Source organism: Nycticebus coucang, chromosome 4, assembly GCF_027406575.1.
Source record: "Nycticebus coucang isolate mNycCou1 chromosome 4, mNycCou1.pri, whole genome shotgun sequence".
NCBI lineage: Eukaryota > Metazoa > Chordata > Mammalia > Primates > Lorisidae > Nycticebus > Nycticebus coucang.
Genome location: NC_069783.1, coordinates 136,983,178 through 137,010,139, shown reverse-complemented (window position 1 = coordinate 137,010,139; position 26,962 = coordinate 136,983,178). Strand labels below are relative to the sequence as shown.

Here is a 26,962-nt window from a genome sequence, read left to right as displayed (position 1 = left end):
ATTCCCTCTTCCCCCAACTGAATTGGGTGGGTGTGTCTCTTATGTGAATATTTGCTTGTCTACTGCAGCGGTTCTCAATCTGTGGGTCGCGACCCCCAGGAGCTATATTAAAGGCCCATGGCATTAGGAAGGTCGAGAGAAGGTTGAGAACCACTGGCCTACTGGCTTCATATTAGTATTGAGTACATTGGATACTTACTTTTCCACTCTAGTGATACTTTACTAAGAATAATGAGTTTCAATTCCATCCAGGTTAATTCGAAAGATGTAAAGTCTCCATATTTTTATGGCAGAGTGGCATTCTGTGGTGTACATATGCTATAGTTTATTAATCCATTCCTTGGTTTTTAGGCATTTAGGTTGTTTCTACATCTTTATAGTTGTAAATTGTGTGCAATAAACAATCTAGTGCAAATGGATGTGGAGAGAAGGGAGCACTTCTATACTGTTGGTGGGACTGCAAACTAATACAGCTTCTTTGGAAAGAAGTACAGAGAATCCTCAAAGAACTCAAAATAGTTTGACTTTCATTTGACTCCACAATCCCATTACTAAGCACCTACCTAGAAGGAAAAAAAATCATTTTATCATGAGGACATTTGCACTAGATTGTTTGTCACAGCTATTTTTCCTCTTTAGTGGTTTTTCCCAAATCTGGTCCAAGAAGGGCTTACAGATGGTTAAGTCCCAGGATACGTGTGGATGGAGTCATTCTGCTCCAATTATAGCCTGGCCAGGAGATGGGACACAGCTGTGATCACAATGCTCACAGTGGAAATTCTGGAGACAAATCTCTGAGGCGTCTCACCATGCCCTAGAGCCTTTCTCCCTCAGTCATTTATAAAAGGAACATTTGCTAGACATTTAGAGGAAGGGGACCTGAGGTCACACAGGACCTACATTCTTCCTCTGGCCCCACAAGCCACATGTGTGTTGTGTCCTCAGACTCATGGCCCTCTGTCTCAGTGTATTGGTAACTTGCTCACAGCCTTCTGCAAAGGAAACTTCGGGAATTTGGTAACTTTCATGCAGTCTGGAGCCACCAGATCCCATAAAGAAGCTCTATAAGGTGAGGAGTGCTGTGCTCTGGACTACCCCCTGAGCAGGAGGCCCAATGTAGACCAGGATGACAGCCTCAGAGGTGACTCTTTGCTCTGAGCCCCAGGAAAAGCTCTAAGACATGTTATCTGTTGTCTTTGCCAAGTGTTTTGCTCCACTCTCACTGTATTTCACCTGCTCTAGCTCATTAGAGATAGAACTATCACTTCTGGAAGAAAACCCTAAATATCTAAGGTCATAAATGCACTCAGGTCCAGGCTTCCCACTCAGGAATGTCCAGCTTGTGGCCCTAGGGCACCATGCAGAATATTTGAGACCTTTTTTTTGCTTCTCTGCAGTGTTGAATATTGCAAAACTTAAGCACAGAGCTTTATTTCTTTTTTATTTATTTTTTTTTCTCATCAGCTTTTTTTTTTTTCTCATCAGCTTTCATTAGTGTTTTGCATTTTAGTGTGGTCCCAAACAACTCTTTTTCTTCCAATTTACAGCAGAAAAAAAACAAGGTTGGACACCCCTGGTTGTCAAACCATTGATTTACCTTGTGTAATTTTATCATCTAATAGTTGCATAACAATGTTGAGAAACGAGGGCACTAAGGGGCTGGAGATACCTTTACATTTTCCTGATCTATGTGGAAATGTCTCCCCTCAAGTAAGAAGCTGTGTATTACCATATTATAAACATATTTCTTTTTTCTGTTTCTGTACCATTAACTACTTTTTTTTAAAATCAGGAATAGCTGTTAAAATTGGCCAGAGTCTTGCAAAATCCATTCATTCAATAATATTTTTTGTGATGTAATAATATGGTGTATTCTATTAAAGACTTTATTATTATCAAAATAACCTATATTTCAGGAGTAAATTTCACTGGACAATTATGTGTCAATTTTTAAGTCTGGGGTTGAATTCAGGTGACCCCACTCATATATCACCCCTGAGAGACTGAAGTCTGGACAGTGGCAGCAGGGGCCACTGTAGGCCTTGCTAGCACATGTGGGTAGGGAGCACCCCCAGCTGCACAATTCCCAAAACTCCCCAGAGCTGGGGCAGTGGAGCCTGCACTCACTGGAACAGACTCAGCAGCTGCGTCCTCCATGGGGTGGGCAGATTCTCCTGCTCACAGGCCTGTGGAAGGTCACAGCAGCTGCTTCCTTCCTTGTCACTCCCATGGGGCAAACTGTGAATTTCACTCATCAGACCAAAAACTAAGCTCGAATGTCAAATAGTACTCAGGCTGGGGCAGAGACCTCCAGTTGGCAAAACAAGTTAGTGTGAATGCCCCTCCTCCTTCTGGACAGTGGAGAAGATGAAAGAGCTCCAGGCCTCTCAGCGCTGCCCCAGGGCCTCAGGAGTCTGTGTCCACCATGGCCTGGACTCCTCTCCTCTTCATGCTCCTGTCCCATTGCACAGGTGAGGACAGACTGCAGGTGCCTGGGCTGCTACCAGCTCCTCTGGTTCAGACCAGCAAGACTCTTAATCTTGGTCTGTGCCCCATCACCATGGGTATCTGTGTTCGCAGGTTCCCTCTCCCAGCCTGTGCTGACTCAGCCACCCTCCCTCTCTGCATCCCCGGGATCATCAGCCAGACTCACCTGCACCCTGAGCAGTGACCTCAATCTGGGATACTATGCAATATATTGGTTCTAGCAGAAGCCAGGGAACCCTCCCAGGTATCTCCCAAGCTATGTCTCAGACTCAAGTAAACACCAGGGCTCTGGAGTCCCCAGCCACTTCTCTGGATCCAAAGATGCCTCCGCCCATGCAGGGATCCTGCACATCTCTGGGCTGCAGGCTGAGGACGAGGCTGACTATTACTGTCTGATATGGCACAGCAATTCTAATGTTAACACAGTGCTCCAGACCCAGGTGGGAGTGAGACAAATACTTCCTGTCTGCTCTCTGGACCTGTTGCAGTCACCCCTGCTGGTGGCCCTGACAAGCCCAGCTCAGGGTGACATCTAGTGTGAACAGCTAGTGTCCTCAGGAGAGCAGCCCTGGCAGGGCCATATTCTTCCCTTCTGTTCTCCTGACAGACTGAGCCAATGCATTTACTCTCTCACCTCATTCATGTTTTCCCGGGAAGATATCCCTTGTTCACAGACAAAAAATAAATCTTCCCAGTAGAGACATTTGGGGAATCAAGAGAGGCTGATCACAGCCATGTCCCACCAGAGTCCATGAGGGGCTCCTAGTGCCGTGATCTGCACTCGAGGACCTCATCGTGCCCAGATTCAATCTGGGTTCACAAGACAACTCCAACCAACAGACGTGGATGCATCCTGTATGCTAAAAATAAAATAGCAAGTATGATGAAATAAAACCGTATCACTTATGATAGAATCAAAATGAAATACTTAAGGATAAAGTAAGTAGGGACAAAATGATACAAAATAATTAAGTAAATATTAAATAGGTGAAGAAATACTCTATTTTCAGTTTGTGTTTTCAAATACTTAATATGGCTAAATCAATATTTCCCAGTTTTTGATAGATTCACTGCAAGGTCTTCCTATAAAATATGCTTTCAGGGAATGATAAGGTAGAATTCTCAGCTAAGAAATAAAAAGCATAAGAAAAGGCATCAAGAAAACATAGCTCTGTGTCAATCTGCTCATGTTTCACATAACCTGACTGTATCTGAGGAAGGGGTGTGGAGTGATAACAAACCAAAAAAAAAATGTGGTTTGTATTTTGGAAAAAGGAGAACTTTATTGCTAATACAGGGGCTTTTTATAGCCCCCAGTATCTATTCCGGGAAGCTGCGTGAAACACGGCTCTCAGCCACAGGCAGGAACACAGGAACAATAGCTTCACAGAAGAGACCTAAAAAGCAGGATTTGACACTGGGAGGAGTGGTTGAATAAACATATTCCACAGGATACAGGGGAGTCATGACTATTCACGAACTAGAATCGTGCCCATACATAATGGTGCTTCTCTCTCTTTCTGTCATGGCCAGGAACTCAGTTTTTAGGTGTTTCTGCAGTGCTTGTGAATAAGAGGGCCTGTTCAGTTAGCAGAGGGCTTAGGATTTCTTTTTCTTTTATTGTTGGGGATTCATTGTGGATGCAAAGAACCAGGTTACATTGATTGCATTTGTTAGGTAAAGTCCCTCTTATATTGTGTCCCTCTCCCAAAAGGTGTGTCATACACCATGACCCTCCACCTTCTCCCTCGTTCCCTCTCCCTGCCCTCCCCTTACCCCACCCCGCACTGTGTACTAGGTCATTATTGTCCTCATATCAGACTGGAGTACAGAGGATTCTTGCTTCTCCATTCTTGTGATGCTTTACTAAGAACAATGTCTTCCACTTCCATCCAGGTTAATACGAAGGATGTCAAGTCTCCATTTTTTTTAATGGCTGAATAGTATTCCATGGTATACATATACCACAGCTTGTTAATCCATTCCTGGGTTGGTGGCCATGTAGGATGTTTCCACATTTTCTCAATTGTAAATTGAACTGTGATAAATGGTCTAGTGAAAATGTCCTTACGGTAAAAGGATTTTTTTTACTTCTGGGTAGATACCCAGTAATGAGATTGCAGGATCAAATGGGAGGTCTAGCTTGAGTTCTCTGAGGGTTCTCAAAACTTCCTTCCAAAAAGGTTGCATTAGTTTGCAGTCCCACCAGCAGTGTAAAAGTGTTCCCTTCTTTCCACATCCACACCAGCATCAGCAGTTTTGAAATTTTGTGATGTGGGCCAATCTCACTGGGGTTAGATGCTATCTCAGGGTGGTTTTGATTTTTTTCTAATAATTAGGGGTAATGAGAATTTTTTTCATATAATTGTTAGCCATTTGTTTTCTTTAGAGAAGTTTATATTTATCTCTCTTGCCCAGTGATATAAGGTATTGTTGGCTCTTTTTAAGTTTATTAATTTGAGTTCTCTGTAGATCCTACTTATCAAGCTTTTGTCCAATTCATAATATGCAAACATCCTTTCCCTTAGTATAGGTTGTCTATTTGCTTTGGTTGTTGTCTCCTTAGCTATACAGAAATTATTTGGTTTAATTAAGTCCCATTTGTTTATTTTTGTTGTTGTTGCAATTGCCATGGCAGTCTTCTTCATAAAGTCTTTCCCTAGGCCAATATCTTCCAGTGTTTTCCTCTTACTTTCTTTGAGTATTTTTATCATTTCATGCCTTAAATTTAGGTATTTTATCCATCTTGACTCAATTTTTGTGAGTGGAGAAAGGTGTGAGTCCAGTTTCAGTCTTTTACATGTGAATATCTAGTTCTCCCAGAATCATTTATTGAATAGGGATTCTTTCCTACAGTGTATGTTCTTGTTTGGTTTACCAAAGACTAGGTGGCTGTAAGATGTTGCTTCCACCTCCGGGTGTTCTATTTGGTTCCAGATTTTCAGTTCACAGTCTTCCATTTTGGCCAAAGCGTACCAGAGGCAGCAGTGATGACTGAACTCTGTTTTCTCCCCTCACTGACAGTGTGGACTGCCCATTTGCCCTAAAGCCATGTAGGCCCTCACTGGGACCCTGATGGACAAGGAGAGCTTTAGAGTCATAAAGTCTTACAGTCAATTAAACCTTTTGTGTCAAACAGGATTGGAGTAACATAGGAACTCCTTATCCCCTTGAAAACTTTTAAGCAATGCAATTCAAAACCAAAAGTTAAAAACAGGTTTATAAATTAAGTTTACAAACTTACATGTATGTGTCAAGACACTGTAGTATTGCTTGTAGTCACAGACATGTAGCAATTTTTGTGAACATAAGCATTTTGCTAAGACCATTCTATCTCTCAAACTGGCCCTTACGATTTCCAACCCTTCTCCCTCCTGTGATGTTTCTTGGGTCTAGAGGGGGAACAGTCTGTCTGTAGAGTAACAGAAATAGAAATAGAAATAGAATAAAAATAGAAAACAGTAATAGAAATCAAACCGGGCCCCATGAGATTTCAGATGAGGAAGCTGTGCAAGCTTTGTTAAGTCATCTCCAGTTTTCAGGATATCATAACACTTTTTTTTCTTCTTTTACAGAAGTAAAATGAGAGATTATTATAATAGCATTAATTATCTGACAATTAAAGAGGAATTTGGGTATCAGAATGGAAAAGCATTGTTTTTAATTAGGGAGTCAAATAAAAACATCATGAAGTAAATTCTGACCTTTTCTTATGTTTTCTTCTTTTGTAGACAATAACTAAGTAGTATTCAGTCCAAACTTGGGATAATTTGTTATTAAAAAAACTCTATAAACAGAAGGACAAGACTAGGATTTGATAATGGATTTTTGATAATTTATTTTTCTCCTCACTTTTCCATTTTTACCAAAGACAAATCATATTAGAGCCAACTTACTTACAGACTAAATTTTAGCCTCCTTATACCTGGCTTCAGTATATGCACAAAGTTCAGTGAAGACAAACATTAGCCGTATAAAGGTTTGTTTGAAACACTGGCTTTGCTAGAACCATCACCTCCTTTTTAAAAAGAATTTCAAGTTACTTGACTCAGGCACAGTGGCTCATGCTTCTAATTCTAGCGCTCTGCGAGGCTGAGGGGGATAGATTGCTTGAGCCCAGGAGTTTGAGACCAGGCTGGGCAGAGAGACCTCATCTCTCCTAAAACAAAACAAAACAACAAAAAAAAAAGTAGCTGGGTGTGGTGATAGGCACCTGTAGTCCCAGCTACTCAGGAGGCTGACACAAGAGGAACCCAAGAGTTTGGAGGTGCTGTGAGCTATGACACCAGGGACCCCACTCTACCAGAGACTCTGTATAATAACAATAACTAATAATTAACCAGAAAAACTTGTTTTCATAAATAAATCTCCTATATATGGGTCATTATGAAAAGTTTTGAGATACCCCAAATTATGAAATGTGAAATCTATACAGATGGAAACAAATGAAGCCCTCCCAGTAACACTGATAAGCAAAGCAATTTTAATAATTAATAATAATAATTATTATTATTATTTCAGATTACTTAAATGTCTCCTCAGGCGAGCCAGGGAGGTAACTTCCTATATATCCCCACATGAACTGGGCAACTCCTCCCTTTCAAGGTGCCAATGTAGGTTGAGGTTCCTGGACCTATCGAAAAGTAAGTTCTTTCCTTTCCGCAGATCAGGGAACATTATAAATGAAGTATCAGCTCAGTATTTGTTTTTCCAGATGGGTTCTTATTGACCTTATTAAACAACCTGATTCCTCGAACCAGTCTGGGTATATTTGAAAATATGTCAGACCACTCAAACAATTGATAAAATAACCCGTATCTCTGATTATGTCCTTTTATGCAGGTAATAGAAAAACCAATTATGGTTGGACTCACGGAAATGCCTATATTGCCACGATATAAGAACATGTATGAATAGTTTCCAAATTCTAGAGAAATCAAATAGAGGAACAAATAAATGTTTTGAATTACTTACAAAATATACTTTACCAATGTGTTATAAGTTACAAATAGCTTATAAGTTTTCTTTTATTCTGGAAAACAAAAAAAAAAAATAATTAGCAATGTTTTCACTAATTATTTAGCAAATCTAAATGGTCAAAAATTTAGATCTGTCCTATGTAATTAATTTTGGAACTGCTTGAGGTTGGATTATAGATTTGTTGAGATGTTTGCCTCAGTCCCTCCTTTTGGGGTGTCAGTCCTCACTATGTCCATCATCAGTGTTGACAAATTTAGGCATTTATGCCTCATCATGAGACATATCAGCCATCCCATGCAACTGCAGCTCTGTATGGGAAGCAATTCCTCATTCAGGACACAGAATCTCCCCAACGGACAAAAAGTATGTTGACATAGTTTTAATTTTTGTATAATACATGGGTCACTATGAAAGTTTTGAGATAGTAGACTGTGTTATGGTCCATTATTTCACTTCCAAGAAACACGGTTAACAGCATCCTTTCTGATTCACCCATGCAAGTTTCAATTTGCTTTACTTATCGGTGTCACCGGGAGGGATTCATTTGTTTTCAACTGTATAGATTTCATGTTTCATAATCTTGGGGCATCTCAAAACTTTTCATAATGATCCATGTATAGGAGAGTTATTTATGAAAATGAGTTTTTTTTATTATCCAAATGTGATTAGGAGGTTGACAACCCCAAATAGGTTACTGAGGCAATGAATGATCTCTATCAAAGGAGGTTTATTAAGCCGAAATGTGAGGCTATGTCCAGGAGAAAAAGGAACTACAAAACAAACAAACCAAAACAATGTGACTGCTTCTCCAAGGGGGAATTTTGGAACTATAATTTTTAAGTAGCATAGGGTACACAAAATAAATAAAAGAAGCTGAAGGGCACAGTGAGGCAAAACTGTTGCTTTCCTGTGAGGCCTAGGAAATCTATCTTTGACATAAGATAAAGATATTGTTAGAAGAGGGGAAAAAAGATAGTAAAAACATCAATTGTGTAGGTGTCCCTGGGTAGGTGAAACGTTGAATCTTTCCTTGTCCCTGTTCTGCACCTGGAGAGATAAACTTGTAATTCTTTATTAGTGTAGACAGGGAGGGGACCCAAGCATCCTTGTCCTGTGTGAGAGACATTTCAGCCTGAGCAAGTCCCTCCTTATTCAAGTGAGAGGGAGAGGGAAACGAAGTTCACTGTGAACATGTATGCGCCACCACAGGGGAAGCAAGGGCCATGAAACATGAGATGCCAGCACAACTGTAATAGTTTTTCTATGTAATAAAAAATTGAATTTAATATTTCCTGTTGTTGGCCTGGTGCCCTATAGCTCAGCGGCTAGGGCATCAGCCACATACACCAGAGCTGGAGGGTTCAAACACAGCCTGGGCCTGCCAAACAATAATGACAACTCAACCAAAAAATAGTCAGGAATTGTGGCAGGTGCCTGTAGTCCCAGCTACTTGGGAGGCTGAGGCAAGAGAATTGCTTATGCCCAAGAGTTTGGGGTTGCTGTGAGCTGTGACGCCACAGCTCTCTACCCAAGGTGACATGGTGAGACTCTGTGTCAAAAAAATATTTTTTTTCCTGTTGTCTGTAAACACAATAACTTTTTAAATTGCATATAAAAGCATGGTAAAAAAACAAAAAACAAAACACAGCTTACAATAAAAAAGAATGTTTCAAATAATAACGTTGCAAACCTAAAATGTTTCATATCTTTATATTCAGTTATCTATATGGGTGGGTTTTATTTACATGACTGTAGTAATTATTCCTTCTTTATTCCTTTTTTTTATTTTTTATTTTTAAACTTTTTTTTTTTTTTTTTTGTAGAGACAGAGTCTCACTGTACCGCCCTCGGGTAGAGTGCCGTGGCGTCACACGGCTCACAGCAACCTCCAACTCTTGGGCTTACGTGATTCTCTTGCCTCAGCCTCCCAAGCAGCTGGGACTACAGGCGCCCGCCACAACGCCCGGCTATTTTTTTGTTGCAGTTTGGCCGGGGCTGGGTTTGAACCCGCCACCCTCAGCATATGGGACTGGCGCCCTACTCACTGAGCCACAGGCGCCGCCCATTGTCACTGCCTAGTGACAAACTCACCAATATAAATATTAACAAATCAACCCGTATACCTAAAGCCCCCCCATTATAATGCCAGAACTCTTGCATTTGTAATAAAAATTACGAGTATATTTTTATTTATTTTTGTTTTGGTCAATGACATCTTTTGTTTTATTTAATTGTTTCTCAAATATATTATATGTTAGATATCTTTACAATTTATAGATCAATAATTTCTCTCGGATTTATACCATCCCTGATAGCACTCATTTCTGAATATGGGCCATTTATCTTTATTCTCTAAATAAAATATTATTTTTATTTCTCTCTCTCTCCAAATAGGATGATGTCAGAGCTATCAGGCACCAGGCTCACCTGGAATCAGACACTGGTAGAAGCAATTTAAATTCCTAACTCTGTCCATCTTCACATACTGAATGTGTCTGTCATTTTTGCTCTTAAGAAAAATACTGTGCAGGCAGCTGCCATGGGTCCCTCAGACCTGCCTTAGGGTCTTGGAAGATCCATTCCTAGGGGAGGAGCACAGATCACAGTACATGCAGGTATAGCTATTATTTCAAGTCTGTGGAAATTAGAATGGGAATAAAGAATTCCTAGAATAACCCTTTGGAAATGTTCCTGATGGGCGTCTCCTGTCACTCCTCTGTCATTGGAGAGAAGAGCTCCCTTTTTCACCAGCACTCTGGGAGGAAATCTCTGGCCACCAGGTAGGGATCATATATAAGGAAAGACCTGGTCACCCCCAGTGTAGGGAAGTGAGTCCATTCCGGCTGGCCCCTGCTCTGGACTTGATCCTGACCCACAAAGACTGTGTCTACAGGGACCCCACCTAGGAACAGCCCAGGGAACCAGGGACAGATTCAAATGAGGAGCCCAATAGAGCAGGAAGATTTCCCTGAGCTGATGCGGAGGTGACAGGAGCAGCCACCTGACCTAGGCTGAGTCAGGGGGCAGCAGACAGAGCAGTGGGGAGGCAGGGCTGGTTATGGGACACTCTGGTCACCATGCCACATGATTGTGTGTGCAGGTTTGGCCACCAGGGGGACCATGTGGCTCATTTCTTCATGGTCTCAGGGTAATCAGAGCTGGAACCAGCCACCTGCTCAATTCCAACTATGACCTCCCCACCTACTGTGACCACACAGCCCTGTCCCTGCCTGCCCCTGACACCCTGAGGTTGAGTGGCCTGAGCAGGGCCCAGGGTGGGAGGTTCATGTGCATGGATGGGGCCTATCCTCTCAGGGTAAGAAGAGGGGACAGGCAGACCTGGGGGAGCTGTGCCTCAGCTGTGGGCACAGAAGACAGGAATCAGGACGTCCTCACCATGGCCTGGTCCCCTCTCCTCCTCACTCTCCTGGCTCACTGCACAGGTGACCAGACCTGGGCCAGGGGAAAGGCCCTGGGGAGACCCTGGGGCTCTGCTCTCTCCTCTTGTCTCCAGACCCAGAATCACCATGTCTGTCTCTCCTTTCCAGGGTCCTGGGCGCAGTCTGTGCTAACTCATCTGCCCTCCATGTCTGAAGCCCTGGGGGGGATGGTCACCAACTCCTGCACGGGAGTGGGCATTATGTGCACTGGTACCAGCAGTTCCCAGGAATAGCCACTAAACTCATCATCTATGATAACAGAAAAAGACCCTCAGGGGTCCCAGACCTATTCTCTGGCTCCAAGTCCAGCAGCTCTGCCTCCCTGACCATCACGGGACTCCAGAGTGAAGATGAGGCTCATTATTACTATCAGTCCTATGACAGCAGCCTGGATGCTCCCATAGTGCTCCAGGGCCAGGGGGAACTAAGACAAGAACTCCCTTCTTACCCCTCAAATGGGTGAACACCCAGCAGCTGATGCTCAGGCCTGGCATGTGGCTTTTGCTGCTGCTGCTGCTGTCACCCTGGGCCCAGGTGCAGCCATGGGCACCACAGATTGGAGCCTCCTCCCTTTCAGTCCTCAGAGTCACTCACAGCAGCCAGGAAAAGGGCCTCCAAGGAAACAGCATGCCCTGCTCCCCTGCATCTGGGGACACGGGGTCTGTTGTACTGAGTTCCAGGGCCTGGCAGGCCCAGCTGTGTCATCTCAGAACCCTCCTCTGAAGGGGGAACCCTGAGTCTCCATCCTCCTGTCCATGTCCAGGACTTCCCAGGGCTGTCTTTTTCTCATTGGTCCTGAGGGTGGATCCAGGTTCTTTTCATTTTTCTTTCTCAGCCTATACTTTTTAATAAATCTCTTGTCATGAAGACATACAATAGATGGCCCATATTGATCGTATAAAAGTAGGTACATTTTGAAATTTTTATGCATCCCTGAAAACTTCAGCACAGTGGAGAGATCAGTGTGGGTGCCGATCCCCTAGCCTCCTCCTGACCCTTTGTAATACCCCCACCCCCTCCTGGGCAGCCCTGGTTCACCTCCTGTCAGTACTGTTTGGTGTCTTTTCTCTGGATTTACAGATTTCCCATTCCATTTGCATCTGGCTTCTTTCACTCTGGTCACTTCTGTGGAGAGTCTCTGCGTTATGGTTGAACTGAATTCCATCCCATAGAGAGTTCATTATACCTTGAGGGACCCTAGGCCCAATGTCTTTCATGGTTGTTCCTCACTAAAAACAACAATAACAAAAACAAAACATATTTATTTATGTGTATTTTTTCTGATTAAAAAAATACTTTTTCCCCCTTGGCTCCTAACATGTGGCATCCTCTAGGCACTGGGTCTTCTGTCTGGAGGGATGCTCAGCCCTGCTGTCCCCTTATGCCACTATTTACTCACCTCTAACCAGTCAGTACTGAAATTGTGCCATATTCTTCTGATTCTTTTTTGCAGTTTTTGGCCGCGACTGGGTTTGAACCCACCACCTCCAGCATATGGGGCCAGTGCCCGACTCCTTTGAGCCACAGGTGCTTCTATTCTTCTGATTTTTAATCAGAACAAACTCCCAACTTAAACTTTGTAAAAGCACCACCTCGTCCTAGATTCTTAATTCTGGCCCTTTGGATTCCCTCAGTAGCAGTGACCAAGATGCTGATTTTTTCTTTTTTATGTCACCCTCTGTAGAGTGCTGTATTGTCACAGCTCACAGCAACCTCCAGCTCTTGGGCTTTGGCGATTGTCTTGTCTCAGACTCCTCAGTAGCTGGGACTACAGGCAGCTGCCACAACGCCACAATGCCCGGCTATTTTTTTCTTATTGCGGTTTGGCCGGGGTCGGGTTTGAACCTGCCACCCTTGATATATAGAGCCAGCACCGTACTCAGTGAGCCACAGGTGCCACCTAAGATGCTGATTCTTATGTTCCTCCCAGTGGGGACCTGTTGTTATAGCGTGAACAATTGACCACCAGACAGATAAAATTCAAATGCCAATCAGGAGTCTTTATTGATTGGCCAGCCGGCTGTCTCCCTAAGTCTGGAGAGCAGCCCCGACCAGTTGGGGAGTCTGGGTTTTTATAAGGCATAGGCAGGGTAGGGGCTGGTTGAGCTGATGCAAGCAAGCTGCCGGATTTTAGAACCAGCCTTCACAGGATGAGACCTTGCAGGTGTGGTTAGCAGATGAGCAATTTTCAAAAGAAGTCAAATTCAGTAAACTCTTATCCCGTTTCTTCATTCCTCCCTCCTCCCCCCGCACTAGGTCTAAGGGAGTGTTTTCACCATTTCAGGGCCGAGGTGGCCTCACAGAATTCTTATCTCGGTTCCCCCTCCATTCCTGTTCCTTGTTGGGGGGTTCAAGAGGTTGTCAGCGATGGAGGGGGTACCCGTTTCACTCTGTGTGTACAGACGTCAGTTCATATGTGTGCCTAAATCACTGCGTTTCTTTGATACAATTGGGACTTCACTGTTGATTGAGGATTCTTAAAATAACTGGTCTTGTGTCTATTGAACATATGCAATGTGATATTACAACATAAGTAGACATAGAGAGTAAAAAATACTGATGTTAACAGAGCGGTGCCTGTGGCTCAAAGGAGTAAGGAGCCAGCCCCGTATGCCAGAGGTGCCAGGTTCAAACCGAGCCCTGGCCAGAAACTGCAAAAAAAAAAACCAATATGCCCTTTCTTCTTGCGTGTGTGTGTGTGTGTGTGCGTGTGTGTGTTGAGGCAACGCGGAGCCTCCTGGCTCTTGGGAACTAGGCAGAGTGAAAACCTGAAGAAAGATCCTGGGGGGCCAGGCACTGTCAAAGTGGAGCCCTGACTCCATTTTCCAATGGGTACTTACTGAGATTCAAACAAAGAATTGTAAGGGAAAAAGTTACCATAAATGTCACACTGTGTAACAGGAGGGCAGGACATACAGAAAGGGCAGATGTGACTGTTTTCCTGTGTGGATGTATCTAGCATGGGACACGCGAGCTTTGACACCAACTCCGTATTGGTCTGACGGGTATCTGCCTTAGCTATTTCTGCCTGGTTAAGTGATTAATTAGTTGTGGAAATGGTTGCAGCTGTTGCTGCTGACACACTCACCCTATTCTGCTATGCACGCGACTACAACTTTGTTGCAGTTCACGTGCCCTGCGCTGTCTGACCTGGACATCCTGTTCCTCTGCACATCTTGAGATGTCTTCCTTACACGTTTCCCACACCTATAATTGATGGCTCATGACGCTTTACTTTATCTCTGTCACAGTCACATAGCGAGCAAATAAGTACAAGGTTAAGCGTAAAGAGAATAGCAGTGATTAAAGATTTCTCCACAATCATTGATTAACATAAAAAGAAACAGCAAATATCATTTCACAAAGGGATTCATACAAGGAACAAATGAATTTTGTTCGCCCACAGTGTGTGTGGCAGGGAGCCAAGAACAGCTAAAATCTGCTCCTTTATCCCAAACTCCTTGAGCGCACAATTGTATTACCTGTGGTTGCCATGGTGAACATTAGGACCCCCATCTACACATGTGCTCTTTGTATATTCTGACCTTGCCTGGGACCCACATGCAGTTTTGTTCCCTTATCTCAGTCTATTCTTGAACCCACAGCTTTTTAGGTCATTCAGTGTGTAACCTCGTGAAATCCTGCCAACAGCTTTATTATTACATCCCAGGCAGTGGCCTCCGAAAGAAGGGTGCATGTGGCCTGAGGGAAGGGTTCCCCTATTTAACAAATAAAAATACTGAAGATCACTTGCATGTGAATTTATATGAACAACATTAAAAAATAAATAAAGTTTGGTATAAGTGTGTCCCAAATAATGTCGCTATGTCCAGGGTACTTTTGAGGACTCAGAAAGGAAGGCTTATAAAACAAATCCCTAACCTATGTCCTAAGGTTTGCTCTTAATTCAATACAAATATTCACATGGTAAAATGTGAAACAGTGAAAACAGCTGGTGGAGCTCTTTTGTGGTAACTGTTTTCTCTATTTTACATGACTAGACATTGAAGCTCAGGGAGGGGAGGGCACTCACTTAGGAGGTCCCATAAGTCAAAAGCCAAAATCATCCCCGGACTCAGCTGCATCTGAGGGCACAGACAAGCTTCTCAGCCACAGAGTGGGCTGTACCACTCCCTACCTCATCCTAAAAACATCTAGAGACAGGTTTGGGGAACAGTGTCTCCGTGAAGAGTCTGACTCACCTGGATCCTGTCCTGAGCACACTCGTGGGGCAGAAGGAAGTAAAGACAGCTGTCTTTAAATTCTCACTGTCCCTCCAGATACACTTCAGTCCAAAGTCCATCTCTGAGGGCACACAGGGGCCCACACAGGCATCCTCTCTCCTTTTCCATCCACCCTGTTGCCCTCCCAAGGGCCCAAACCCATAATGAAGTCCCATCTTCACCATGGAAGGGCAGCTTTAGGTCCCTGAAAACATGGCCCAGAGCCTACAGGAGAAACAGCTGCTCTGGGAAATGAGGACACCCTCCCCTCTGCAGTCGCCTGGGTCATACTCTGATGGAGCCTCCCCGTCAGGGGTGAGGATGGAGCTCAGTCAGAGCAGCAGGCGGAGAGAGTCGGGGAGAGGGCATCACAGTCTCAGGTCTCCCACACTTGGAAGCCTTGTGGGGGTGGGGTCACCAGATTCCTTTGCGTTTTTGCTCCCCTGCATTGTGGACAGATTCTGAGTCTCCTACAACCACCTCACAAATAATGACAGCAAATACAGTCACCCTGAGGGTGGTTCCAAGGGAAAAGGACAAGGGATTTAGGCTAAGCTGAGCCGGGCAGGAGGCTGCAGCCTTAGGAGGCTTCCAGGTGTAGAGACCCGGAGATTCCCAGGTGAGCATGGAGGCAGAGAAGTTAGGCAGCTGAAAGGCAAGGGATCCTAAAGATTCCCAGCAAGCCATCAGTAGCTAGGGAGAGACAAGGCAGGGGCCCCTCCAGTTTGCAGAAGGAACTTGTTCCTACACTGTGGATTCTAGACAGCTTGCCTCTGAAACTTTGAAGCAATTTATTTTGCCTTAAGCCACCCAGTTGGTGGTACATTGTTATGACAGCCGTGGGAAGTTATTACACCAAATAATCAAGGTAAGTATGTTTTGAATTTGCACACTCTTTACTCATGCAGATTTCTAATTTTTCCACAATTATGATCATATTTATATTTATCTGTCTGTGTTTATACACCACCATTGTTATTTAAGTTTAGTATAACTAGTTCACTCTGTGTTAGAGAGTATAATTTATATGACGACTACATGTTTTAATTTTTGGTACGGATACAAAATTATAGCTTTTGGCTAATTCTAATTGCTTATTAGTATCAATAAATATGAGGAAGCCATATTAAAATCCTTCTGGTCATCTCTGTGGATCTGTGAGCTCGGGAGAAGGTTCCTGCCGTGTTCAGTGGGAGGCCCGGAGTGCACCATGCCTGGATCATCCTGCCCAGACTGGGGCTCAGGAGGGCAGTTTGCAGGGCTCACTGGCAGGAGGTGCAACAGACTGAGGCCTGAGGAACAATCCTTCACCAAGCCCACCAGCGCCTTTCTGCCTGTGTCAGACCAGAGACTCTCAGACGTTCCCATGCACAAGGGTCACCCGGGATCCTGTCACACGTGGACTCTGACTCAGGAGATCTGGTGGGAGCCTTAAAGACTGAATTTCTAATAAGTATCTTCCCCCACAAAATTCACATCACTAAATCTAAATCATAAGAATGATTGAAAATAATTGGAAAAGGCATTATCAGAGAGAAATTAAAAAGAATTGACAGAGAGAACTAAAGGGTTTTGATTAGGAATTCCCCCAGTCTCAGCCACCAAATGACCAGTGACTACAAAGCACAGCTGAGGTGCTGGGAGAGGCTTTACATTCTTCAGAAACGAAAGCAAACATATCCCAAACCTTCTCTACACCGGTGCCACCCGTGGCTCCTCCAGTCTACCCACCAGCTTCTCTCTTCTTTTCTGGCCTGGCTCAGTCCCCTGAGCAGACCTTTGTATGGTCTCTGCAGGTGTTTCCCCCAGAACTCCTCCAAGGGGAAAAGCAAACCTCTTCTTCTCAGTTTTCAGGGAGAGCTGAGCCCCAGCGCAGGGTCAGGGAGGGGCTGGGGAGTCCCTGGGTGGAAACACATTTGCATGAGCAGCCCCTCCTGTGCAGAGGGTGGGGAGAAAAGGGGGCCTGGGGCAGCCCAGCCCCACTGTGGGGACCAGGGCTGTGTCCACCATGGACTGGGCTCCTGTCCTTCTTGTGATCCTATCTCAGTGCTCAGGTAGGGTCAGGCCTCAGAGGCCAGGAACAGCCCCCTACCCTGACTCTGGATCTTCTGGCAAAGATGCCTGAGAAACTTTACCATGGATTCTGACCCAGTAAGAGCTTGTGTCTGTGTTTGCAGGTTCCCTCTCCCAGCCTGTGCTCACTCAGCCGCCCACCCTCTCTGAGTCCCCGGGAGCATCAGCCAGACTCACCTGTACCCTGAGCAGTGACATCAGTGTTGGTAGCTATTCAATATCCTGGTACCATCAAAAGCCAGAACACCCTCCCCACTATCTCCTGAGATACTACTCAGATTCAGATAAGAACCAGGGCTCTGGGGTCCCCAGCCGCTTCTCTGGATCTAAGGATACGTCGACCAATGCAGGGATCCTGCACATCTCTGGGCTGCAGGCCGAGGACGAGGCTGATTACTACTGTGCCATATGGTACAACAGTGCTTCTCACAGTGACACACACAATTAGGGAAGTGGGTCAAAAATGGTTATGCTTATTTTCTTTATGTTAATTGTATCCACACTACTATGATTTAAACAAATCAGATGATTTTCAGATTATTTTGGTTACTTACCAAATAATTATGAGATCTAACAAAAAACAAATGCCAATCCAATTGCTCAGCCAACAGAATTACAGACACTATTGAAGAGAAATTTCTTCTGCTAAATTGCACCTGTACCCAAAATTCAGTCATCTTCAGAAAGCAGTTTATAATTAAAATTTGTTTCCATTTGATCAGCCTGCTTGTTGTCCTCCCGAGTCCCCTTCCCAGCTCTGAGAATCCACTTTGGCCCCAGTGAGACTCCCTTTCCTCCTTCCAGCACCCACAGCAGTGCAGTCCAGGGCTGGCCTTGCCCACTACACTCTGGGAAATGTGAGATGAAGGACAAGACTTCAGTTATATGGGGATGGAGGACAAAAAGAAACTATAACTGTGAGGCATTTTTGAAAAAATTTTGTTATCCATAAGTTGAAAAAGACGAATAGAGGCAATATTAGATTGTTCCTTTGTGCTGAAAGCCACTCCAAGTTGAAGTTTCACACATCCACTAAGCTTACATAGCACAGAAATTTGTACCCCTCTTCATCCCAAATTACACACTCTCACCTGTTGTCAAAAGCTGAAGTATATACATATTAAAACTTTAGATTAAAATATATCATGCAATAGAGTAAAATACAGTTTGTTTCCATAGTAACATGGATTATGCATGAAATCAATCTCTGTGAAAATGTTCTGTAGCTCAACGCACACGCTGCTGACCTTGCTGCTAATTAAGAGATGAATTACTTTGAGATAGCAAGTTGCTGTTCACATCAAATCCATTCTTCACCTTGTTACTGAATATGTCAAAGGCATGATAATTATTTTGCATGCAAATTATGGTTGTATAAAATAAATGTTAGTATTTATCACTTGCTCAACCAGTGGTGGATACTACATATGAATACGTTTGTATTCTAAGTTGTTATTTCAATTTAAAATCTTGGATGAAATGAAAGTCTTATGCTTGTATTTCATATTATTTTTCAATCAGATCAGCATGGTTTTTGGCATCTGCTGAACAAGACATGTTTCTAGTACACACTTACGTGTTCGACCATCTGCAGAGTAGATGCTCATGTGACGTGACTGTCACTCTTTGAAGCTACCAGTTCTTCAAGGCAAGAAAGTTTGGTGAGTTGTCTTTTCTTGAGATGCTTTTGATAAACACATTATAGTCTTGTTAAAGTAGATACCATATGCATCTTCAGGCTGAAAGGATTATCTCCTCTCCCCAAGCACTCACCCTTTATAATGTACCTTATCTGCTTTTATGATATGTCTATTACTTGAGTCACAGAAATTGTTAAGCCTCAGAGTTGGCCTTAATTCTCTCTGTGAATCGTATGGTGAACAGAGCTAACCACAGGAGCTGCAGATAGGAATCCTCCACGGCTCACGGAGCTGCCATCTTTTTCCGCACAGCTGCCCTGTTCATCAGACCTGCACTGTTCCTCCTCGTGTGACATCTGACCTAAGTCCCATCTCTGCTCTGAGAAAGCTGCCTGGAACCAACCCTGGAATTTCTACCCCTTTCTCTCTCTCTCTTTTTTCTTGTTTATCACATATGTCCTTCTCTACCTAGAGAGATCTAGCTCTAGATACCTAAACCCACACAGTCTGCAGAGGACAAAGTGCCTGGCCCTCAGGTGGTACCCAAACCCCATCCTCAGTTCCGAACCATCCAGCCCTCAAGGCTGCCCTTGGCTGCCCACACTTCCTCCTCCCCTTATCCTTAAACATCCCTGTATGTTTAAGGCCACTCGGTTTACTGCAGTTTGTCAGACCGACAACAACAATAACAAGAAAAGAATGAAAACGAGGGCCCCACACAGTGGCTCATGCCTGTAATCCTAGCACTCTGGGAGGCCAGGGTAGGTAGATTGCTTGAGCTCAGGAGTTTGAGACCAGCCTGAGCAAGAATGAGATCCCTGCTCTAAAAATAATTTCCAGGTGTTGTGGTGGGCACCTGTAGTTCCAGATACTCAGTGGGCTGAGGCAAGAGGATGACTTGAGCCCAAGAGTTTGAGGTTCCTGAGGGCTATGACACCACAGCACTCTGCTGAGGGCTACAAATGAGACTTTGTCTCAAAAATAAAAAAGAAAGAAAGAAAATGAATGCAAGTGAAAGGAAGAGGGGTGCTTCTCTAAAATGATATACAAAAGTGTTGGTGTAGTTTTGAAATTGGAAAGGAAGTAGAGATTGGGAGAACTCTGAGAAACCAGGTAGAAAAGCCTAGATCAGCAGTTCTCAACCTATGGGTCATGACTCCTTTGTAACAATGAAAATACATCCTGCACATCACATATTTACATTACTATTCATAACAGCTAAGTAAATAGTAGCTAAATTACAGTTGTGAAGTAGCAATGAAAATAATTTTATGGTGGGGGGTCACCACAGCATGAGGAACCGTATTAAAGGGTCAAGGCATTAGGAGGCATTAGGAAGGTTGAGAACCACTGGCCTAGATGGATTAAACGTGATGTCATGAGAAATGTGGATGCTGAAGGCTCTGCTGGGGTCAGTAGGAAGTGAGGAGCGTGGCAGGGGACAGCTGCATTGTCACGGGGGCACCCAGCGCTGCACAGACAGACTGATGGTGGAAACATGGCTGCTAATAGTGCTCCTGGTCTACTGGGGGAAGCTCATGAGGAATTAAGGGACACATTTTGGTGTGCTGGCAGAGAGAGAATCATTCTGGAAGGAAGCCAAGCTTTCCTGTGTGGTACCATTGTGTGGAAAGGAGAACTGGTAAGCCATGAACCTGGATAAGTCATATAGTGCTAATATTTTGAATCAAAGTAGTGAAGGTGCAACCTGGTTTATTCTGGTACATATAGCAAAATTTATGAAGACAGATATAAATTGAGGAAGAAAGTCTTAAACAGAATGAAATGAAGGCATAATAATTTGGAAATTACAGGCATCCATATTATGCTAATTACTTGCTTGTTGCCTCTTTCCAAGGACACCAAGTGTAACCATCACCCACTGCCTTTCATTCATTTCCTCCCTTGTCCGGAGAGTGGTCCAGGCCTCTCACAGGGAAGGTGGTCACGTCAGCAGTTCCTGTCCTTCGTAGGTATCCAGGTGTCCACTCCTCACTCTGCTGTCTCCAGGTGCAAACTGGTGATCCTTGCTTGCTGAATCATTCACAGAGGAAGGGGTGGGGATGGACCCAACACTCCTTAGCCCTGTGATTTTATCCGAGACCTCTGAGAGCCTCATTTTATACCAAATTCTGTGAGGATTACAGGTGCCCTCCCCACTGGTAATGAAGTTCAAATGATGCATCAGAGGTGATCAGAGGTGATCAGAGGTCTTGGCAAAGAGCTGTAGTGTTCCTGGTGCTCACTAAGCGTTGATTCTCCCAGCTAAATCACTGTGCTGCTTGTTGTGCCCAGGAGTTCCACAAAGACCACACTGCCAAACAAGCCAAATTCACAGCCGGCAACTGCCTCAGTGTCCCAACATAGGGTTTCTGAGAGCAGCCCCGAGTGCTTAAGGGGTTGGGTTTATAAGGCTTGGTCTGCATCCTGGTTGGCATCCAGGTGCATCTGGGCAGACAGCAAGCAAGCATTGTACAGAATTTTGCAGTTAGTTAGCCATACGTCATGCATGTTTGTTTTAATATTTTCCTCTATACATCTTAGTTTCAGTATTTTTCCTCTTACATCTTAGTCTCAGTATTTTCGTCACTTGGTATTGTTTAAAAGTCAGTCTGGGAACAGTTGGTACTTCCCAGTTTGTCTCCCAGGGAGTTAGCCAAGCAGGAAACTGGGAATGAACTAGAAGCAAGAAATCAGTTAGTACTTTCTCATTTATCTTGGTAGTGATCTAGACTTATTTCATTTCATTTGAAAGCTTGCAGTCCAGAAATTTGCTAGGAGTCAACTGGTATTTTTCCATTATAGCCTAGGCCTGACACCTTTCTGTCTTAGCCTAGGCCCACTAGGCCTATCACTACTGTGGCCGCCACTCCAGCCTCCCCTGTGCTCTTCAACAGAGCATTACTTTTGCACCACTCCATCCACCACGGTGGGGTCCAGGAAGCGGTAGGGTAAGTCTCCACCACCTGGATCCTGTCTTGTTATGCTCTGCGGGTCACACATGTAGGTGTTTATGCTGCCTCCTGTCTGGCTGTCCTTCCAAACCCCTCACTGCTTGTCCACTAAATGTCATTAGTCCCAGGAGGCAGCTGTCAGCACAACACACTTTAAAGGGGTCATGGGTAGTCCATTTGGTAATAAAATACTCCAGGGACATCCCTTCTTTATCCTGAGAGCATGGTGCTTTTGCACTCAACTCTGATGTGAACTTTTATGTGCACTGCATTTTGAAAACCTGGGAATGATGATAATAAAAGGAAGGAATGGGAGAACTGGACGTGCCAACTGTGAAGGGTCCTGAGATTTCTGCCGATCAGACAACTGCAGTGTGGGAGACAGGTGGGATTTCTAACGCTATGGGCTTTGCTTCATTCTGTGTCAACATCAGGCCTTGGAAAGCTGAGGTTTCCGTTTTCTGAAATTTACTGTGAGTGGCAGCTGCCCCTCAAGATGCCCTTAATGATCTCTGACCCCTGGTACTTGTGCTCTTGTACGTACGGAGTAGGGACCACTTGTGTAATTAGCAGGAAATTGAAGACATTACAGACTTTGATTTCTCCTGTGGGGCTGTAATAGTTTGCACCTTGCATCTGCTCTCTCAGATCACCTGCTCTTGGGAAAGCTAGTTGCCCTGTCGTAGGGACACTCAAGTAGCCCCAGGCAGAGGCTCATGTTTCTAGGAACCGAGGTCTCCTGACACCTGTCTCGTGACCCAGTGCATGTGAAAGTTGATTTTCCAGCCTCCTTATGTCTGTAGCCACCACGGAAATTCTACTGTCACCTCATGAACAAATCTGATCCAGAGCCACCCTGCTAAGCTGATTCCAAATTCCTATCACATGGAAACTGTGGGATCACACCTGTTTGCTGTTTTAAGCTGCTACATTTTGGAGAATTAGATGGGAAGTAACAGATGCTGATCACACCCAGAGAGGGGAGTGGCAACGTGTGAGGGGGAGATGGTTCCCTACTTTTATTGTCTGCCTTTAGTGAAATGTGATGGGACCATGATGAATGCCAGCCCACTTATGATTCCAGTGGCCTGTGTACTGCACCAGCCCTTTCCGTTTCTTTTTATTTATTTATTTTTATTTTATTTTTTATTTTTTTTGTAGAGACAGAGTCTCACTTTATCACCCTTGGTAGAGTACCATTGCATCACAGCTCACAGCAACCTCCAACTCGTGGGTTTAGGTGATTCTCTTGCCTCAGCCTCCCGAGTAGCTGGGACTACAGGCGCCCGCCACAACACCTGGCTATTATTTTTGTTGCAGTCTGGCCAGGGCTGAGTTTGAACCCACCACCCTAGGCATATGGGGCGGGTGACCTACTCACTGAGGCACAGGCACCACCCAGTTTATTTATTCATTTTTTTTTTTTTCAGACAGAGTCTTAAGCTGTCATCCTCAGTAGAGTACTGTGACATCACAGCTCACAGCAACCTCTAACTCTTGGGCTTAAACGATTCTCTTGCCTCAGCCTCCCAAGTAGCTGAGATTACAGGTGCCCGCCACAACGCCTGGCCATTTTTTGGTTATAGGTGTCATTGTTGTTTAGCAGGCCCGGGCTGGATTCAAACCTGCCAGCTCCAGTATATGTGGCTGATGCCCTAGCTGCTCATCTACAGATGCCAAGTGAGTGCTTTTTCTTTTAATCTATGACTCAGGTGTTACCATCGTGCAAGGAATCTGCACTTTTATTAAATTTTGTCAAGGTTCCCTGGCTAATCATTTGAATGTCAATTAATCAAAGTTTGACATAGGTCATATCTTCCAAATCCTGACTTTTAAAAACTGAATTCCTCAAATTCAAGGTCCTGATCTTCCTGTTGTCTTTGTCCTTCACCTGCCAGAGTCTGTCCAGGGCAGAAGGACATGAGCTGTCACTCCCCTGTTCCTCTGAGCACTAAGGGGACACCTGTGTGCACTGCCGACCCTTCAATAGGGAAGCTGGTGATGTAACAAGCGGGGCAGCCACTGGGAAAGAGACGAATACAAAGACAGCAGGTCCAAATTCTGTACGGCTGATGACTGAAGAGCACTTTCCAACCACAGTTTAGAAGAGATATACATCTAGTTTTTCACCTCAGGAGGTGAGTTTGATAATGACTGTCCAAACGATGGAGGAAAGGAGGCCTTTTCACACTCCTCAGTGAATGCGGCATCAGAAACTCACAAAGTTAGGGCAGAAAAGAGAGAGGAAGGATGGGAGAGCCCAGGCTGTTAGCAAGTCCCACCCCAAAGACAATGTGAGTACCCATGTAGCTGTCCAGGGAATGAAGGGAAATCAGTGACAAAACTGTTGTCACCACTCAGGCATCCCCCCTTCTTCCTCCACCCCCACCCATTTTTCTCTTCCTCTGATTTGCCCACGGTAGCCTTCCGTGACTTTCCCCTTCCTATCCCTGTGGCTTGAACCTTGCTGCCTTGTATGACTCACTTCATAAACATTTTGAATGGACAGTGACATCTTTACAAAGTCCCATGAGAGGAGATATTATACATATTTCAGGGCCCTGTGGCCCAGCTGTAATGACTCACTGGTGCACAGTACTGTGGTGGCAAGGGCAAGGTCAGCTGTTCCAGGGCAGGCAACACAACATAAACATAAACCCGCACAGTGCCCTCCTTCTACAGAATCACCCAAGAAATGGCAGACCCATGGAAGTGAGAAATTCTGCCATTCCCCGCACCCCACACCATGTGCAGTCTGAACACTTGTGCGTGCTGCTCCATCATCTAGAAGGGTCAACTCGTCTAATAATAGTGTTTTCCACATTTGTCCCTCAGCAGGAGCCCACTCTCCACTCAGACCCAGGGCACAGTCGCCTCCTTCCCTGGTCCCTGGGGAAGGGGCTGCTCAGGGCTTTGCTCCCAGATCCCTCTGCATCCCCCCGCCTCACTGCAGCTTCCAACACTGGACAGTCATCGCATCTCCCACATGGCCTCTCCTAGGGAGCCAGGAGTCCTCACTGGAAAGGCCGATTATGACCATCGGTCACTCAGGACATAGCAGGATGTGGCCGTGGACTCTGTGGACTGACAATGACCAGGCTCTCAGGGGAGCCCACTCACGTGACTCTCACTCAGAGACTGCAGTCTGCGCAGTGAGCAGCAGGGGGCGCTGTGGCTCTTTCCCGGGTCTGCATAGGGGCCGCCCACATCTGCCAACCGCCAAACTGCCCATGGCTGGGGCAGTGGAGCCTGGCACAGACTCTGCAGCTGTGTCCTCTCAGTGTGATTTCCCAGCACCTGCGTCCTCCCAGGTCCTGCCTGCCAGACTCCCCCCTCCACCTGCCCCCAGATCCTCAACAAATGCGTGCGGCTGGGAGGGGGCAGGCGGTGGGTGGGACACATTTGCATCCATAAACCCTCCCCTGTGATCCTGGTGGAGGTATAAGAGAGGCCTAGGATCCCGGTCCTGCTCAGGAGGACCGTGTCCACCATGGCCTGGGCCTCTCTCCTCCTTCTACTCTGCTACTTCTCAGGCAGGGATGGGCCTCCACGTCCTGGAGCAGCCTCCTGGCCCCAGTCAGTGCCCTCTGTCCCATGTCCCTACGCAGCTCCACTTTTCTCCCTGGTTTCTCAACCATGAACATCCGTGTTTACAGGTTCCCTCTCCCAGCCTGTGCTGACTCAGCCACCCTCCCTCTCTGCCACTCCTGGAGCATCAGCCAGACTCACCTGCACCCTGAGCAGCGGCTTTGTTGTTGGTGGCTATCACATGTCCTGGTACCAGCAGAAGCCAGGGAGCCCTCCCCGGTATCTCCTGAGGTTCAAGTCTGACTCAGATAAGCACCAGGGCTCCGGAGTCCCCAGCCGCTTCTCTGGATCCAAAGATGCCTCGGCCAATGCAGGGATCCTGTACATCTCCGGGCTGCAGGCAGAGGACGAGGCTGACTATTACTGTGGCACATTACATACCAACAGTGGCAAGTACACAGTGCTCCAGACCCAGGGGGAAGTGACAGAAAACCTCCCCTGGTATCAGACACAGCTGCCCTGCCTGGGGCCAAATTAAACTAAAGATTGAGGTCTGTTATTACTTTTTTCACCAGCGCTTAATTTTTCCAAGAATTATGAATGTGGAAATGTAGGGGGTTTGTTGGTGTTGTATTTAGTTACAATGTAAAGTTCCGTGTTGTAGGTAAATTAGTCAAAGTACTAACTTTCTGTGGGCACTAAGATGAGGTCTTATGTAGCAATAGCCTGGATTACTACTCAAATAGTAGAATGTAAAGATAAAGAGCTACCCTGTTTCCCCGAAAATAAGACAGTGTCTTATTTTAAGATGTGCTCCCAAAGATGCGCTAGGTCTTATTTTCAGGGGACGTCTTATCGTTCCTGTAAGTAGGCCTTATTTTTGAAGAATGTCTTATTTTCAGGGAAGCAGGGTAGTAAATGTAAAATGATGCAGTGGAAATGCTTTATTCCTGGGGGAGTGGAGATTAAGAAAGGAGAAATTAAGCAACAAAGCCAGCCAGGAGTGGTGGCTGGGGCCTGTAATCCTAGCACCCTGGGAGTCTGAGGATCGTTTCAGGTCAGGAATTCTTAACCAGCCTGAGCAAGAGTGAGACTCTCTCTCTACTAAAAATAGAAAAATTAGACAGCCATGGTGGTTTGTGCCTGTAATCCCAGCTACTTGGGAGGCTGAAGTGGGAAGATCACTTGAGCCCAGGAATTTGAGATTGCTGTGAGCTAGGCTTGGGAATGGCACTCTACCCAGAACAACAGAGCATAGACAGAGATTCTGTTCAACAAACAAACAAATATCAACAACAACACCAACAAAAATAGGTGAATAAAGAGAAAAGTCGACACAAACAGAATATCCATACCTTTTCTTTTTTTTTTTCTAAATGTTAATTCATGGATGAACTAGATAAAAATATACTCCCTGAAAATAAAGGTAAATATACATTCTATTCCTGTCCCTTCTTTTCCATCAGAGCATTTTAAGATAAGGTGGTTTTTGTTTAATAAGGAATTTATTTATTTATTTATTTAATTTTCTTCTTTGAGACAAGAGTCTCACTATGTTGCCCTTGGTAGAGTGCCATTGAATCATGGCTCACAGAAACCTCAAATTCTTGGACTTAAATGATTCTCTTGCCTCAGCC

At 44.9% G+C, this 26,962-nt stretch overlaps 1 pseudogene and 2 gene segments (V, D, J or C); all 3 read left to right on the top strand.

Moving 5' to 3' along the window:
* The first annotated feature begins 9,725 nt into the window (after positions 1-9,725).
* LOC128584910 (immunoglobulin lambda variable 1-40-like) lies at positions 9,726-12,130 on the top strand (annotated as a pseudogene).
* Positions 12,131-17,075: 4,945 nt separating this feature from the next.
* Positions 17,076-17,651, top strand: LOC128584464 (immunoglobulin lambda variable 5-39-like). The segment is given in 2 exon segments: positions 17,076-17,184; positions 17,308-17,651. Coding segments are annotated over 2 exon segments (390 nt in total).
* Positions 17,652-25,276: 7,625 nt separating this feature from the next.
* LOC128584941 (immunoglobulin lambda variable 5-45-like) lies at positions 25,277-25,927 on the top strand. The segment is given in 1 exon segment: positions 25,277-25,927. A coding segment is annotated over 1 exon segment (297 nt).
* Positions 25,928-26,962: the final 1,035 nt, after the last annotated feature.